Source organism: Nylanderia fulva, unplaced genomic scaffold (assembly GCF_048542155.1).
Source record: "Nylanderia fulva isolate GAGA-0341 unplaced genomic scaffold, ASM4854215v1 Scaffold13, whole genome shotgun sequence".
NCBI classification, from domain to species: Eukaryota; Metazoa; Arthropoda; class Insecta; order Hymenoptera; family Formicidae; genus Nylanderia; species Nylanderia fulva.
The window spans coordinates 3181589-3201587 of NW_028189518.1; the positions used below are offsets into that span (position 1 = coordinate 3181589).

Genomic DNA, 19999 nt, shown 5'->3' on the forward strand with positions numbered 1-19999 from the left:
AATCTTCTTGACAACGCGCATAGTTTTCAAATAAAATAGAAAAATTCCGATTCTTGTCTGATCTGTCGAGATCGTTCGAAATCATGAACAAGCGAGAACATGATCTCTACATGATACTATTATAATTACGGTCAGGAAAAATCTAATCCTTTTCCTTTACATAATCCAATAATCGATTGCCTTGAAAAAAATATCTTTGACACACTCTAAATAAAATAATACATGAATAATTAAAATAATAAAAATAATGGACACAAAAAATATGTTATACTATTTTTTTGCTATCATATTAAAAAATGAAAAGAAAATATTCTACACAGCTGTTTTATTTCATTTTAATCTTCTTGACAACGCGCATAGTTTTCAAATAAAATAGAAAAATTCCGATTCTTGTCTGATCTGTCGAGATCGTTCGAAATCATGAACAAGCGAGAACATGATCTCTATATGATACTATTATAATTACGGTCAGGAAAAATCTAATCCTTTTCTTTACATGATCCAATAATCGATTGTCTTGAAAAAAAGATCTTTGACACACTCTAAATAAAACAATACATGAATAATTAATATGATAAAAATAATGGACACAAAAAATATGTTATACTATTATTTTGCTATCATGTTAAAAAATGAAAAGAAAATATTCTACACAGCTGTTTTATTTCATTTTAATCTTCTTGACAACGCGCATAGTTTTCAAATAAAATAGAAAAATTCCGATTCTTGTCTGATCTGTCGAGATCGTTCGAAATCATGAACAAGCGAGAACATGATCTCTACATGATACTATTATAATTACGGTCTTGAACGAAACGACGTATACCATACGCGAGATACTTTATGATTAGCTTCGCCGGGACTCCACGTCAATAGCCTGCGATTTAATTATCGCTCTGTTATAAACCGCCAACTGTATCTGACCTATTTATCATAGTCGCGCAAGTTGCAATCATTCCAAGCAATTCTTGCCCGCGTTGAGAAAGTGCTCGCAGCGCAGCAGCATCAACGTGGTTCTCGTCACGCGTGTGATCGTGGTTTCTTGACCTTCGTTCAAAATGGTATTCCCAACCTTAACCCGCTAATTAACGTGCTTTTAACCGCGACATTGTGCAAGGAGAGACGCTCCAGAAATGCTTTCCGATATCGGGCTTCGTGTCCGATCGCACGAGTCGGAATGTTGGACCTTGCACGATTGACTGTGACCCTCACTTGCCTAAATTCGGCTTAATTAACGAGACCACTCACCTGAAAGATATTTCAAACGTTTCTTGCCCGTGCGCTTCTTTCTCTTTCTCTTGTAATCATTTTTTACCTTTTTTCAAAATTGAATAAACATCTTAGATATTGTAAGGAAAGATCATTTAGGATTAAGATTTGTTTAGCTGCCTTCAAGACAGATTATTACATTTACTTGTAATAATTAGTATTTATATTTGATATGAGAGAGGCTAATTTCAGTCAAAATATTGATGCAAATACGCAATGATTCTTTTATTATAGCAAATATAATTTTGTAATGCTGAGATGGATATTTTGATTCGCGTTGACTTCATTGTTATATTGATTATAATATATACATTATCTTCACCATTATCTTTATTACTTTATTACTTAGGCTAATATTTCACAACAAAAGACGCAAAAACAGCTATAAAACACCACTTATGAACAATAATGTGTTTCGATTAATGTTGCAATAAACGTTATCTAAAGCATAGAAAACTCATCTTACTTATATTGTTAATTAAGAAGGGTTGCAGAAGAAACAAATAAATTCTCTCAAAATATAGAAGATTATTACATTTATAGAGTTAACCTTGGTTATATTTTAGAATTCGTTTCGATTTTGTTCTGCTTCCTAACCAAGCGAATTAAGTCGGACCGAAGGGAAAATCTCGATCAATCGATCGAGGACGTGCTAATTACCGTGAACGAGGCATTGTCGTAAAATTGTATAATCAATTACTGTAATGATACTTATGAAAGTATAACAAGGCCATTAAACAGAATATAATTGGGAAAGATGATTAAAAAAAAAGAGCAAACTCCAATATTTATACAGAATGTTATTTATGAAAGATACTGCGGCCTTTTTTTAACAACTTCATTAATTGATTTAATATCTAATGAAGCGAATGCTGGCAAACGATGCCCGGAAGCCAATTACTTAGTATTCATGACTTTGGAGTTTGAAATAGTTTCCAGGGTAATGAGTAATAATTTTTTTTACTACCAATCTCCTTGTTAATCCACGTGAATGCATGAATAATTTGATGGATCTAATGTAACATGAATGAATGCGGAAATCCAGCTATCATATATAAGATCTTACTCGTGGACTGCTTAACTCTATTTTATGACAGAATATGCGGAAGCAGTAACGTGTCATCGATAATAATTTAATATGATTACAAAAAATTAATTATTTATTGATATGATATAATTACCATAAGAATTTCTTCTAAGAACGCAGTATTTTGTATATATTTGCATTTGTCTTAAAATGTTTTCCATAAATTATTACAATAATGAAAACATGAATAAAATTTCTGTTAACTCTAACTAAAATATAAAACATCGCTACGTACTTATACTGTTATCAAAACATCAGTTAGATCATAAAGATAAGTACCAATATAAAAGTGTATAATATTTTTTCTCTTGATAGAGGATTTTCTCGTTTTCTCGTTGTTATATAAGTCCACACTAATTACACCTCCGTTAATCTTCACACCAAGGATATAACTACGACTTATATGTTTATCATAGAGAATATATCCTTGCAACCAAGACCCATTTTCCAATTACCATGGACAGCAGACGTATACCTTTGTCCTCTGTCCAATATTCCTGTGCTATTTTGCTACGTCACGAGTCACATTAATCAAATCTAACAGTTATGCGCATAATAATCCACATTATCGTTGCATAATTAACGCGGAAATGAACAATGGTTCGATATAATCGAGGTTATTCGAAATGTTTCGAGGTGATAGATGAGCGTGTCGTTGACGAGAGGTGTCCCTAAGGATCTCTAGCTCGCATCAGAGAGGGTCCGCTCGGAGAGCCGAGTCTAACGAGTCCGTTCATCGAAGGTAACGACGTGACCTCATGAAAAGTGCATTCGTACCGCTAATTATCCACCTTCGGTGCGCGCAGCACACCGTATTACGAGTAACAAACCGGCAATTTACCAGGCGCGTCACGCGTGTTGAGCGTCCGTGAGCTAATTTCGTTTTTAACGGAAATTCGAAGAGTGTCTACTTCCGGCGATGCGAAGACGTAAGAAAAAATATTCGCGGCAATTTTCGGCCAATTTCTAAACGTGAAGCCAGAGCAATCATCCTTGATATACATATAGAATGTAAGGTCATTTATGAAAGTGTGCTTGCCAAACTCCCAATGTCACACTGGATGTATTGAAATGGCAAATAATTGTGAAAAATTAGTTTCAAACTAAATTCATTTTATTTAGAAGGATCGCGCTCGTTTTCAATCAGATTAATTCCTTGTATGCAGTAATTTATAGATACGCGGAAAATATAATCTTATATAAGAAAAATAATCTTATATAAACAAGAAAAATTATAATTATTATTTTATACAAAAATGTAACAAAAATATCTGTCTTGGAATATCTTAATGTATTCTGTAAAATGTAAAATTTCGCTCGGCACTATGATTGATTACGAGGTAACAGCATGTTTTATCGTAAGATCAGACAGTACGCGTCGAGATTTCTTCCTTTTATTATATAGTTCCGGCTAATGAGTGAACGTTCCTATAAATCACTTTACGACAATTCCGGTATATCAAGGAACGCAAAGAGTACATACTTAGTTTATGGTCGGGTTTCGATCATCTAAGTGTAGTCTCGATACCACTTATTCTCGAGAGCCACTTATAAGCCATCTTACTATTAATCAAGATTATATACATAAAAATAAAACTCTTTCGAAACATAATTATGTTCTTGGATTAATTATGTTAAATTAATAGTCCTTAAAAACTACTTTCTCTAGTTATATTTTATTATAATTTTAATTTTTGTTTTATATTATTATTAATCTGTTTACAAACATTTATTTATTATTACTACGTAAATATTTATTGTATAATTATATTCAAAATGTTATTTGCATCAAGCTGTTAAATTAGATATTAGCACGTGCCAAAATCAGAAATAATTATAATTGTTTCTGACCTGGTAACGCTTGCAATTTTACGCATGACATCACAGTTCTGAAGCAAGGTCGTTCCGCTGTCAAATCTAATCCAATTTCCATTTTGCTATTCGCACGGAACAATGGCGAGAAAATGGTTTTCAATTCCGGTATATGTTGCATAAAACTTAAAAAAAAAATAATTTTACAGATACGTGCTACACTAATCAGAGATCAATATCTTGGCATTAGAAAAATTAAATTAATTCTGGTCATTTAAATTGATTGAATAAATGTTAGTCTATAGCTCAGAAAGAAGGAAACATATATATATATATGTAAAATATCTTTTAGAAATATCAAAGGCGAGAGTATCAGAGAGTAATCGGTTAAAGGGAGCAACTTGGATAAAAACTATAAGATAAGATATTATTATCTGAATTATATAGCAGAAGAAACATGATAAAGAGTTAATAATGGCTCAATACAGATCACAAATTTATTTCCCATCAGTTTTGTTCGTTCTTATACAATCTTTCGAAATATTCGATTGTTATAGAGAATTGCTACGAGTGAGAGATCTGGGATTGAATAATACATGCAACACACAAGAAACACGTACATGAGGAACGGTGTCGTAACAATAATGTCTATGGTCTACATAGAATAGGTCGTCAAAATTAACTCAATTCTCGTATACAGGTAATATTTTAAAGCCCGAGTCTTTGTTTTCTGTCTACGTTAAACATCAACAAATGAGTGTTACTGAACAATTTTTGATAATCGCGATAAATTTTTTTTTTTCAAGAAAATGCACTTAATAACAACGTTATATATATATCCACATGTTTCTCTAATTATAAAATACTTACAGATTCTTTATCTAGATGAAATGATTTGAATCTATATAGCAATCTTTTTATATAGCAAGCTTTTTATGCCATTTATTCTCTTGTGTCCCTTCTTAAAAAAATCATAAAAGTCGATTTTAAAAGTATCAAATTTATATGTTATCTCTTCTTTATGATACCGCAGTTATTATCTCTATGTATTGTGCATTATTTTGTATCAATAAAAATCTGTCGTTGAAAAAAGATCGTAATTTAACAGCTTAAATATAGAATATGTTAATAATGTGTAATTTTTTATTCGTTTAATGCGAGTTTAATATCATTGCTTTTGTGAAGAACAAACAATATTACAATAACGCTCTTTTTTTTGCAATAATATGTTGAAAAGCTGTCACAGAGTTACGTAGAGAGTGCTTATTTTGACAGCCTTTTTAATTTCCAACACATAACAATCAAGTCCGTTGCTTTCACCATAAATAAACTATTAAACATCAAAATTACTTAAATATAAGTATTAGAAATAGTATTTTTATTATAGTTTATGAGCAATAATAAAATAAAATTTATTACAGATGCTCTTGTATCCAGTAATTTGATAATTATTTTAAAAGTTAGAAAAATATTGGATGAGAAATGATCTCTTAAATCCTTTATACATTTATTTAAATAAAAATTATTTGAAAAAAATATCTTATATAAAAAATAATGTTACCTATTAAACATAGGTAATATTAGTTATCAAATAGTTGCAATACATAATTAACAAAAAACACGTATAGCAATAATATAATTTACATACTTGCCAAAGGTTGTGATAGTTACATATGACAGTTACGTATAATTTATATGCATTTACGTAATATATAAATCAAGTAAATGAAGAATCAGAATGCAAATGAAAAATTAATACATGTAATTAATTAAATAATTAATCAAAATATTATCGTTAGTTCAGCCAAAATTTTATAATTCAAAAACTAATTCTTATTAATTATTCTTATAATAATACTTTTATTAAATTACTATAAAATTTCATAAAATACTATGACGCTTTTTTTTGTTGCGCAATGCAAGAATAAAATTCAAGTTTTATTCTTCAAGTGCAAATTAAAATAATTCGAGATTTCGTTCTTTTATATGTTGCACGCACGTATTTCGATTAAAACTGTTTGATTGAATACTTAAATGGAAAGTATCAAACGCGATTTGCTGGAATATTTGCGTAACAACAAATTCCTTCAGATAATCAGTGATACGACTCAACGATTGCATCATCGATAGGTGGGCGTATGTCATATATATCAGCACATGTTATATATATATATATATAGATTTGAAGTCTTGATAATTATAGCTTATATTATCAATTCATATTATCAGTGATTCTGGATTTTATGCAACACGGTTAGTTTAATGTAAATAAATTAAAAATTAGAATATTTTTATATGTATCTTGTAGAAATTGAATTTATCAGAAGGCGCAAGAAACTGAAATGAATCCCATGTTCAAAGATAAAGTAGAATTCTCGGCTAAGTTGTTACAATGAGTTGTTGTTACCTTCTACATGATATAGGTGAATAGTACTTTTACTTTTACACTTCTCTCTGAAGTAATCTACATCCAGAAAATAAATTTTGATTTTATAATTTCGTAACGTTTTTGCAAAATTTGCTTATCCTATATGGATCTTACAAAATATATATATAATTTATAAAATAAAAATATAATTTTACAGGCATTTTCAGACATATTCTTACCTGTTAGTATCACTTCATGGTTATTCCTTACCAGCATTCGATAAGGTGAAGAATGCCACTCCTTTCTGTTCCTATTACATACCAGCCTTTCAAGTTATTTGTTAAGCCTCTCAAGTTTATTTATTGATGGCGACACTTTCAAATATATTTTATACGTTTTAATAAAAAAAAAATAATTATTTTAAAATTTAATCACTTTAACTGATTATCAAATGAGTTATAAAACCGACTCTCACTGATTAGTAAATATTTCTTATATATTTAATAAAGTATTGATTTATTGTATATTAAAAAGTTCTTCTTTATCTATAATATTTATAATAAAAAATCTGTTTATATATCAGAAATAATTTTTAAAAATTTAGCCACATTCTAAAATTTATTTCAAGATAAGTTTTATTAAATTGTTTCTTATAAGAAATTTCAATAAACATTAGTGATTATTAAACCTAACAGTATTGATCTAAATGTAATTAAAATATAAAATGTATATCAAAATTTTTTATTAATAATATATAGAATATATTTTTCTAAATATATTTAATTGCTTTTTGGATATACATTAGTAAAGTATATCTAAAGATGAGATATCGAATAAAAACAACTATTAACCGCGTCATTTATCTCTAGGAAATGGTCTCTCATTCAACTAACATTATCATATACCGCATAATTATTATAATGCAGTTGTTTTCAATGACTCACAAAATCGTGACATTTCTTACTATTCAAAATCGCAATAACGAATTTGTCCTGCAGTAATCATCACCGCCATTTCCGGTGTTTGTGACACGCCCGAAAGTCATTAATGTATTTTTCGAAGCATGAATTTTTGCAATCATATTTGTTGAGCAAAAAACATTGCAAAAGCTATAAATATTATTCTCTATAATAACGACAAACATGTATATGGAATTTTATATCACACCATAGGAAATGTAAGGTTTCTATTCATATATTTTTAATGTATTTTTTTTCGTAAAAAAACTAATTTTCATTGATTTAATTGAACGTGCGTATAATTGATTTTTAATTTCAAACTGAAGATAAAATAACATATTAAAATAATATATTCTCTGCATAATAATGTATCTTGAAACGATTGAATTCATCGAGCATCTTCCTGTCTTGCAGAGATAAAATTAATTACAGTGGAGGGATTTTTTGATCTCACGATGTCATATTACACACAAAAGAATTAAACGCGTTTTAAAAAAAGAAAGCGACAACTTGGTCAATGTCATGCGAAAATTTTGCGCTAACAAATACTCCTTGTACATATTTTAATATCAATTAAATTATTATAATTAATTCTAATCTAGAGATTATAAATATTGCGATAAATATCACAATAAATTTCATTTTTGTAAGACAGGCAGATACGCAATAAATACAATAGCTACAAGTATTATTATAAACGGAGATTATATTATTTTAATATGTATTTTATTAAGAACATATCTTTCTCTATATATAATATCAACATAAATCAGTTTTCGAGTCCACAAATAATAAACGTAAAAAAAGTTTCTGAATTAATCTTCTTCGCGTCATAATTAATAGCCCAGGTAATAAGCTGACGTTATAAACGTCAAAATGACGTCGATGGCTTGTTACCTCGGAGGTGTTCATAGTAATTTCATCAACGGATACATTATACATAAATGAATTACATAAATTGCGCATCTTGGTTTCTATCAGATCGTCGCCTATTACAATACGTTTTTACTTACAATTAATAGTGATTACAATTAATTATCAATTTTGTCAAGAAATAATTAAACTATATTTTTTAAATCGTTTATATTTATTTTCATCAATTATTTGAATAAAATTTCTTATATGATTTTTATATGATTAGTCTCCACAAAACGTCTTTCTTCATTATTGAGATAATTTAATGTGATAACTTTGTTTTAACTTCTAACTAATTATTATTTGATACCTTAAGAATTCAAGCTAATGTTTAGTGTCACAATATTATTGTGATAATATAGGATATTTTTATCATATAAAAGCAAAAAATGTTTTAGATATTCTACGAAACTTTATATAAGAATGTGTATATTCTTGGAATAAATAATGCTAGAAATTGATAAGCTTGATGCTAAAGGATGCAAAGATAAATAAATTTACTCAAGATTTATGATTTCAACGACGTACTATGCATTACAAATACATGCGCATGTTATTTGAATTAATAAATTCAATTTCACAAATGCTACGGTTAAAACTAACGTCAAATGGAAGAATTAATGAAAGATTCCGCATTACAAAATTTATGAAGGAAACTATAAGGAACTATAATAAATTGTGTACATATTCCATGCAAATTTCAACGATTTTTTTATGTTGCATAACTGTGACGTGTGTTTCTCGTTAAATAAATTTTTTTATCCTTCCTCGTGGTCCCGCGTTTGCCGCATCGAGTCACACGACATACATATCATAGTACGTGTATGTGGAAAAAAGAAGGTTGACTCTTACTCAATCGCCGTGATTCAGAGAGTACGCAGGGTCGTGAGTACCGGGCGACAAGCAACAATCTTCGTTAATGACTGCGTAATGCCGCGATGAAATTATCTTAAGCGCACGAGCTAAACAGTGGTACATATGTGAAAAATTTTGTATGCGGGAGGACAATAACGCATTAGGGAAACGCATTTAACATAAAGAAAGACGACAGAGGGACAATCATTAATGACATTATTATGTCATTTATAAAATGTTTGCGGGAGAAATTTTCACCAATTATAAAATAATCTTTTTTTTCGATTAATTATAATATTAGAGAAAGCTTGCTTTTCATCCGTGCTACGTGCGTATCAACATTAATTTGCTATGATCTTACGTTAAATTCTTTCCGCTTTATTTGTAAAATCGAGATCCAACAGAAAGATTAATAATCTGCCATAACCGTTTGCAAAGAAACATTCTGCGCATCTTCATTTGCATTCTAAATGCGACAAGATAGAAATAGCATGTAAAAAACACATTGCACATATTTTATAGTCTTGTTTTCTCGATTGCACTTTACACAAGTGCTTTGTCGGTAGAACTTAACGCAATATAAGACTAGCATACGTAATTTTTTGCAGCTGATGATTTATTTAAAGTAAAACCATTTATGTAATACGCTAAATGCGTTTTATATTTCCGCTTTATTTATTTCTCGGTCATAGTCAGCGAAATTACCTTGAAGAACAACCTGTAATCAAGGCAATTTCTTATTGTTATTCACGATTGAGTTCATGAAATCAATTTTACCGCATCACGGAAATCGTAATTTGTTTCTCTGCACGGCTTGCTTGTTATAATATTATTTTTGCATTACTCGTTGAAGGAAAACATTGAGTGAGGCACTCACGATTTTCACTAAAGATTAAAACTTGTAATAAAATAAAATAATATATTCAAAAATATAATAAAATATTAATAAAATAGTCCTCTAAAGAAATACTTAAAAACACGCGACATAACGTAACGATATACTCGATCCTAAAATTATGAAGAAATTAATTTTTGTTGCTAATGATTAAAATTCTCTAAAAATAAAAGTGTGTTTAAAAATATAAAAAAGTATTAATAAAGTGATTCTCCGTTTGATAATAAAAATATAAAAAAAAAGTAAATGATGTAATTTGTCGGTTACTTGGATAATCTTCCTTCTATGTTTTGTCGCACTTTGCTCTGCATAATTCTTAACAGAGTTTGCGTAATACCGGTTACGCATCCGACACTTTCCCACGTTCCCTCAACGCCAACAGATAAATAATTATCGGTATGCATTACTATCACATTGTTTTATCGTGTGATAATATATACCATAAATATGATATACATAAAAAAATTATATTAGTTTCATAGAAATATATACACCTTATTAACTCCGAAGCTTTAAAAAGGTAAACTCCAAAAAGAAAATCTATAACTCCAAGGCTTTATAAAGGAAAACTCCAAAAAGAAAATACCGTAAAAAATGGCAATAATGATTATTTCCTTTTCTCTTTATTTTTATATTGTAATACAATTAAATTAAACTCACATTAATTTTGCCTATATTTTTATATAAATTTTATTTAGAAATTAGATACTGTTGTAAAATAAAGATGAAAAAATTGTAAAATATTTTAAAGATATATTTTTAAAAATGGCAAGTAAATTTAAAAATTAATTTTTATAATTTTTTAATAAGTATAACTGCAAGTTTTTTTCTTAAGAAGCTTTTTATGATTATTGTATTAATTTGAGTTTTCATCTAAATTTTACAGATATAGATTGAATAGTACAGATTTTATCGTTAAAAATAGAAATGATACAACAATGAAAGAGAATAACTGACGTCAATGAAACAGAAAAGATTGTATTTATAGAACCAAAATCTTAATGAACGCTTAACCGTTTTGAGGAAAAGAAATTGGAGAACAACTGTATATATGAATAACAATGATCGAAAGTACCGGAACAACATTCAATGCATTTCCGTCAATTCCTTGTCTGTGTCACTTAAATTAGCATTAGAGTTCGACAAGTTGCGCAAATATTAATGTAACGTCATCTTTCTTTTCTTTGTTCGTCTGTTCTTTTATGCTACAATGCCTAAGATAATGATTAAGATTCGACCAAAAATGACAAAAAGAATCGCAGGAAACATGTAATTGCATTGTATAAATATATGGCAAATGCTATCTTCGTACGTACTTGAACCTAGACTTTAGGTCGGTACGTGAGACCGATGCTCGCATTATCTGCCAATGAGATTAGCATTAGCGAAGTCTCGGCACACATATGCTTTTAAATGAGATACCTGTGCGAATATAACACCAATGTGAATGGCATTGAAGGCGTAATTCCAGGGCGTATGTGTTGACTTCATTTTATGGGGTAAAACTTGCCTTGACCTAATCACCGCATCTTTCGTATACAAAATTATCATTATTATTATTTTTAATTTAAAAAAATATTTAAAAAACTGAACACAAAACTTAAAAAAAATTAATAAAACTTGAAATTTTATTAATCATATATTATATATAATAAAATTTAATTTTTAAAGAGAATTGCAAGTAGAGAAAAATAATAAGACAAAATTGTTGATTATCAGGATATACTTATTTTTAAACTTTCGAGTCTGTTAGACCCATCAAGCGCATCACCGCGTTAAAAAAATTTATCAAGCGCAAAAGGTTTGTAATAAAACTAAGTAATAAATAAGTGCTAGAAATTTTTGTTCCAGCTCAATGTGAAATAAAAGATACATGTTCAGAAAAGTTGAATCTAGAGAATTTGTTCTAAGAATAAATTACATGAATCATATATTTTTCTATATTATATTATATAATATTCGCGAGCATATAAACACATAAATGTGTTATGTAAACAGATATTTATATACAGCGGCGCTATACGGTACGGAATATGCAGATACATAAGAACTTTGCCATAACAATTCAAGGTCTGGTAAAGTGACCACTTGCAGTTACAAACATTCCAGATCATCGTGAGACTATCGTCTCTCAAGCATCAGCAGTCGATTGGGCGTGGTTGTTTATACTTTTTACTACTGCAAACCGCTGTCATATTAATCACAATCATGTTATCCGTAAGGATGTGGTCAGTGTAAGGCTGTTAAAGAGAGCGCCGATCATGAAAGCGAAGTGGAACATGTAGTTCAAGATCAGCCAGAGAGCGAACGCATATGGCGAGAAACATTTGTACAATACATATGTGAACCGATTCATATCTACGTTTATACACTATAATACGCATATACGTACATGTATGACGAATCGATACGCATGTATTACAAATAATTTACATATTTTTTTAAATTTGTGACGCATAACATCCGGAATGACGTTCCCTAGCGTTAAGATGAATTCTTTGTTCGATGAACGCAATAGATGCGATTAGTTAAAAGATTCAATTATTATTAATAATGCATTAAATGCATGAATTCAGTTGAGCGATTCGCCTATCCTTTTCTGTATTGTTAGGTTTCTTCTTGAGTTTTAACATAGTTCCCAGGTTCCCAGGAGAAAGAAAGGTCGATTGGAATCAGGAAACAGCACGCGTACGTCGTAATCTCGATGAGATTAAGCATAATTACGCGGATAGACTCGTAAGTTGTGAGTCATCTCAAAATGCTAGAAATTGCAAGAGAGTCAGTTTTAAGTTAATGCTTCGCGGAACCTGTTTATCGATGTTTCATATAAACACGCCCTTCCGACTCATCAATGAATCGTAGGCAGTATTACCATTCACACGATTTCTGCAACCTCATTCATTTTTTTGTCATTATTGATTCATTGTTAATTATCGATTTCGAGCGTTTAGTTTAATATCAGAATAATCCAATGAAATTAATCGCATAATTATCTATATTATTTATATAAGATATATCATACAATTATATTTAGTAATATTTTAAACAAACGAAATTTAATAAAATTAAATGAGAAATATTTTTATCGGCTCTCAATCTTAAGAATAATCAGATAAGAAATATATGTCGGCTCTCAATATTATTAATAATAATAATACATGAATTTTAAATCGGCCAATAGAGCCCAAGCGCGAAAAATTAATTCTTCGGAACTGTATCTCTTGGTTTGAGATTACTAAGTTCCATATATAAATTAATCTCGAACTTACATATGGAGAAAAATAGGCGAGAAAAATAGAGAATAATAATTTATAAGAGTTACTACGGCATATGACGTGCGAAAGAAAATAAGGAATGAAACGATGTTTGAATAAGGAATAAGGTGACAGACAATACGGGAAAATAATGTCTAAAAATGGATGACTTAAGAATAATATATGATATTTTAAATCGGCCAATAGCCGTTTTCTCCATATGTAAGTTCGAGATTAATTTATATATGGAACTTAGTAATCTCAAACCAAGAGATACAGTTCCGAAGAATTAATTTTTCGCGTTTGGGCTCTATTGGCCGATTTAAAATTTAATAACTTACAAATAATTTGCAAACTAAATAATGGTCAAGAATTTTTTATTACTTTAGTGATAAAAGATCAAATCTTCATTTCTCAGTTACCTAAAAAATATATCAACGTGATTTTTTTCATTCAATAACATGATTTAAATAATTTTTTTAGATGCAAGTCTTCAAGAATAAATTGCTGCAAAATTTCCATTTAATTATCATTATAAATACATCTATCAAACTCTTGATATAGTTGTTTGAATTTTATCGTGACCGCCAAGAATTTATAATTTTTATTCTGAATAAATTTTTCTGAACGCACTAATCTTTTCTATTAACTTCGAAGACTGAAATTTTTGCAAAGTTACGACGTGCAGACTTGCATTCCGATGAGACAATAGGTCTTGTTGAGAAGAGTCGACGACTGACTCTTGTCAACGTGAGAGCCTCAGGTTGTCGCAATCGGCAGTGGGTTGGCTCTCGACTCCTATCGACCCACTCTCTTTCTCTCTCATCCTTACTTGGCGCTTTTTTATTTATTTATCATTTTTATTTGCTTTTTCCGTTTTCTTCGACACTCCTTTTAACGAAAAAGTTCCCGCCGATTTTTATACTTGTAAAGAAAAAATTCTACCGCGTCATCTATTTTTAGACATTATTTTCCCGTGTTGTCTGTCACCTTATTCCTTATTCGAACATCGTTTCATTCCTTATTTTCTTTCGCACGTCATATGCCATAGTAACTCTTCGTCTTCCTCTTCGTCCTCGGTTACTTCCACTTACTCCCACGACTATCCGTTTGAGCAGTAGCGACACCGACAACCTAACGACACGAATGAGGTATACGCAAATTCCCCACTTCTTTTGCTACGGATGACCTCCCCGTGGTCGCGTTCGAACAGCTTCGCAGGGATAAATGTACACTTGACGTCTTCCACGAGGCTTTTAGTGTCGGCAGAACGAAATCGTCGCTCGTGTTAGTCGTGCTCGATCGGTGGAACGGAATTTCGTACGACGGCGACGTCGTTGCGCGCACCCGCGAAATTGATTGATCGTAAATGATCATTATCGAGAATCAAAATCAGGTCTAATTTTAAGACACATGGAATTTACCTTCAGTGAAACCGGCAAGATGTTAGGTCGGACCAGCGGAAGCTTCGTAAGTCTTCATCAATGTGACTATTTCGATTAGTGATACAGATTTTAATGCTAGAAGACTGCAATTGTTATCCAGATTTCATTTTGATGGATAAATAACGTGATCTTTGTATCCTGGAAAGTTGTATAATTTCTTATTAATGATAATTCATCAAATTTGAAGATTCTGACAAAAATTACGGGAGATGTGAATAATAAAGAAAGATGCTGCACCCACATCAAAATAATAAGTGTGCTCCTTCTACTGTTCAAAGTAATATGGTGGATGTCTAATCTAATTCGCGAAATTAACGCGTGATTAAGTAAATTAGACACTTAAATAGTGAGAAGATAAACGAATCTAGTGTTCAAAACTGTGTCAACCCTTTTCACACAGCAGTTTTGAGTATATATTATGTAAGAGTAATCAGATACTTTGTGATGTAAACATATGCAATTTTATTATCTATCATTCATATATTCATACAAGACATATTAAAGAAACTTGTACTTTGCATAACATCTAATTATTTAATTAAATTAATGTTTAATTATCTAATTGTCATATCTATTTTTATAATTTTTATCTAATTAATATTTAATATACATATAGATATATGTATACTTATATCTTCTTATTTCTCCGAAATTTATAAAAAAGTTTGTTACTATTTATTGTCAATTAAATGCAAGATTGTTAATATTATTTAGTCAATACGTATTTAAAATACGTTTTGATTTTCAGTAATTATGGAATTAATTAGGAATATTTAATTTTGATATTATTGTATATTTGAATTATAGTGTATATAACTTTTGTGTATCTCAGAAGAATAATTACGTTTGCAATAAATTAAATATATTTTGCACAAAATGTTTATAAAATAAATGCAATTTTGCTTAAATGCTTTGATGCTCATAAATTTTCTTTATTAATTAAAAATTCCAATGCGTCATACTTAAATCTTATAATTATTTGATTTTACACGGTAATTATTTTATTTTAATTTTCATGCAAGTATATTCTCAAATAATGTACATAAACTTTAGATACGTTAATAAAAATTTTATCAAAATATAACAATTTGCCCAAACAATATTAAAATGCATTTATTTTAACAGAAACATTAAGGAACTTATTTTTGTCAAAACAACATACTATATTTTTATGTAGTCAGTTGCAAGTTAAAGAGTAAGAATATGAAATATTTATTCCACAATAAGCGCAGATGAAACCAAGGTCATCACATCTCGATCAATTGCAGATGACCTACTACTGTGCATAAGCAGGTACCTTTCATGCTGAAAGGAAGTACGTAACGCGAAGACGTAACACGTGACCGTGAGACCAACAAATGAATTGCGCGTAAATGCTTTGCTCATAATGTCATGGCGTGATTTAAAGAAACAATGAGGTTCCTATATTAACTCGTAAGACATGTACCATAATAATTTTCATGGTAATTTCTGGCACGGTAATCCATGATGCAAGGATCATCATTTTGCAAAATGTTTATAATTGTTATATTGCAACAGAAAACTGAACTCAATATTACACAAATCATTAGATTGCACGAGATACTCTTATAATGATATTAACAACTTTTGAAACAATTGATGAAATTGTCTTTTTATTTGTCGGTACTAATTATTTTCAAATTTAAATGACGTATTCGGGCAATCTTAAAATGATTCAAGTCTTTATTTATGTATTATAATTATAAAAATAACATGATTATAAGAAGAAAAACATGGAAATTTGTGAATTATAAAGGAATTATCATTCGAATATTATTTCTTTTACAATAATGTTGATTATATAGGATATAGAATATTACGGCAGTATCATGGTATTAGTAAAATTTCATTGTAAATCTTCGTAAAAGCCTTAGAAGACTTACTGTGAAAAATACTTTTCTTTTACTCTCCATTCATATTCACACGCAAAACGTCGAATAACGATACTAGTCTAAATATTTTCGAACGACACGCAATAGGCAAAAAGTGATGGACAAGTAAAACACACGTATTTAATTACATCCACAATCTTGTAGCCTTGGAAACAATATCAATCAACAACATACATAATGGTCAAGTTCATCGATCTTGCGAATTATTTTAGGACAGGATAACTGACCTTAAGGTCAAACAACCTTGCAGATATACATCTTTAATATTGACCATTTTTTCAAATGTATTATTCACATCGCCATTATGAGAATATTCAGAGGAATATTTAGAATGTATACTGAACAATATGTACAAATAAAAATAAAATAATAAATGAAAATTTATTATAATAGAAAATTCAATATAAAATTTGCAAAGGATTTAATTAAAATAAATGTAATTTTAGAAAAAGACATTTGAATTTGACACATCGTCCAACAACAGATATTTGCCCAACTCTCGATACTTTATTATTAATTTAAAATTAATGAAGTTATAACTGGAGTTTGCCATCTTAATATAATTTGCCTTCAATTTAATTTTTATTAGAAAATACACAAAATTAATCAATATTTATGATTTTAGATAAGATGGACAGCGTTCGTACTCTGCCTGGTACCGATAGTTTTCGGTCAGTTAGACTTACCGCCATACAGGGACGTTGACCAAGATATTGGTCGACAAATTCCTTCCAATGAATTAGATTATCGAAATATCTTAGCTAGATTAGACTTCCTCGGTGCCGAGAGATGCAGCGCCAACGTAATAGCTCAGTGGGCGTACGAAACCAATGTCAACGAATATACGCAGCTGCAAGCGGTAAGATTAAGACAGTTAAATCTATTTTAGAAAGCATTATTTTTCTATTCATTACGCTTCATTGTCCTCCTTAAATAAGAAGTTTATCACGTCGCAGTTTCTCGTACTCTCAACTTTTTCCATTAATTAGGCTAACAAATTTCGAAACTTTTCGGTAGTAACCCGCATGTATTTGTAGCCCTCTATTTGCAATTTAGGCCATCTTACAATACAATGTAATACAAATCTTCCGGCGATTCAACAAAATTATTCTCTTCGCATCATTAAGAGAAATTATATTTTTGTATTAAAATTAATACTTTTTAAATCCAAGAACTTAAGATGATACATAATTTTCTCTCGTGTTAAAATAGTAATAATCTATATTTATAGTTATAAATTAAAGCTTAAAGAGATATGTAAAAATAAAAAAAAAATGTTTATTCTGATATTCATTACTGAAATAAAAAATGCATAGATTGAAATGAAAACAAATTACAACCGAAGAATATGTAGATATGCAATTATGAAGGTAAAAGTTGAAAAAGGCGTTGAGCTTTCAACACTAGAACAAAGTGCAGTAATAATCGTGGAAAAGAAGTCGCAATACAATCGTATAAGTTTCTCATCCACCCTATGAAACGTCTCCAAAGGGACCTCGACCTCCTCTCGGTATCCTCTCGTGCGATTTTTCGCGATGTCTGCACAATGCATTGACTTGTCCATCGGTCGGCGAAGCACTGGCGCTATTTTGTAGGCGCATCGCGATCACAATTTTCCCTGACACGAGACTTTCGTATTGTCCACGAAAGACCGAACGTCCTGAGAAATTTTCCCAGGCGATGGCATTGTCGCGATAGTCGTCCTGAACGATTTTGCAATCGCCCAGCCGTCTCGAGAAACGGGAATTTTGTACTTTTCAATGCAAAACCCAACCAAGCTTACGTCGCGTGACGTTAACAATAATCGAGATACTGCTTTCCTTTTCCGTGACTAAAAATGTCGACGTACGGCGAATCACCAGTCTTCCTCATTATCGCATGGGAAGTAATCAGTCATTGCAATTATTTTTCAACCGATTAAATTTTGTACCAATATAGACAACGCAATTATAGAAACTGTTAAGGATTTATTCGTTATACATTTTTTCTTAGAATATTGATAGATTGCACACACCCACATGATGATGATAGAAATATGTTGCGCTTGTTACACGATATTTGCTTAAGTTTTGTCTATAAGTGCTTGCTGACATGCTATCTGGAAATCTGCCACGTGACATATAATATATAGACAACTGTAATTTGCGTTTACATATTATCTAGTCATCTTGCTTCCTTATATAACAATAAATCTATATAATTCAACTAAGTACATATTTGATTCTCAAAACAATATATTATAATTAATAATTAAAATTTTGATAAATATATTATATATTTTTCTACATTACCTTTACATTTACATATATAGAAAGAGTCTCAAATACAATTTCACTTTCTTAATCACATTTTTTTAAAAATAGGTTACTGTCACAAAAAGACAGAAGTAGATACGTTTTATCTATGCTGGCTTTATCTCTAACGGTAAAACGTTGTTTTGCGTTTTATTGCAACTGCGTTTCCTAATCAGTTACATACAGATTTTCTTACGTCATGTAATTAATGTAACACAATTGCACAATGACACTTATATTTTCTTTTTAAATTGTCTGTTACTTTATATGAGAAATCCAATTATGATAACAATACATAATGTTTGTCATTTGAAACTGACTATAAATAATGCTATGAATAATTAGCATAATTTATTTACATATGTCTCTTTCTATATAAATATTATAAAGACATTTTTCTTTTTAAACACTTTAAGTATTCCTCTAATCATATTAATTTTACATTATGTTTTTAGCTGGATGCGCAAAGGTTATATGCAGATTTCCAATATCAAGCTTGGCTTCTGATTTCCAGAATTAATATAGATTCTGTTCAGGACCCCATAATCAGACGACGGCTTCGTTATTTATTCGTCGTGGGTCCTTCGGCGCTTCCACCTGATCAATTAGACAGGGTAAACGTTCATTTGATAGCTCATATAAATAGTTGAGTCGTTATATTGCAGCGCTTATATTAAATTGGCAGTATGTTTAGAATACATACACGTTATATATATATATATATATATATATTACGAACAGTATGTAATAAAAAATTATTTTTACGCAGTACAACCGCTTAATCAACGACATGCTTGCGGTTTATAATGGAGCCACCATATGCGCTTACAACGATCCTTTCCGATGTGGCCTGCGATTATACCCAGGTAATATATCATAGATTACGCTGAATAACAATCGATTCGATATGATGCCACCGCGTTTCGTAGTTAG

At 30.1% G+C, this 19999-nt stretch overlaps 1 protein-coding gene across 1 annotated transcript in view; it reads left to right on the top strand.

Moving 5' to 3' along the window:
• Nucleotides 1–14623: 14623 nt before the first annotated feature.
• The window catches only part of Ance-3 (angiotensin-converting enzyme Ance-3), a 49445-nt gene continuing 44069 nt past the window's right edge, over nt 14624–19999 (top strand). The window contains exons 1-4 of the mRNA XM_029304631.2: nt 14624–14884; nt 17398–17631; nt 19522–19680; nt 19836–19932. Of these exons, the coding sequence (XP_029160464.2) occupies nt 14828–14884; nt 17398–17631; nt 19522–19680; nt 19836–19932 (547 nt within the window). The 5' untranslated portion in view covers nt 14624–14827. The remainder of the gene's footprint in view (nt 14885–17397; nt 17632–19521; nt 19681–19835; nt 19933–19999) is intronic.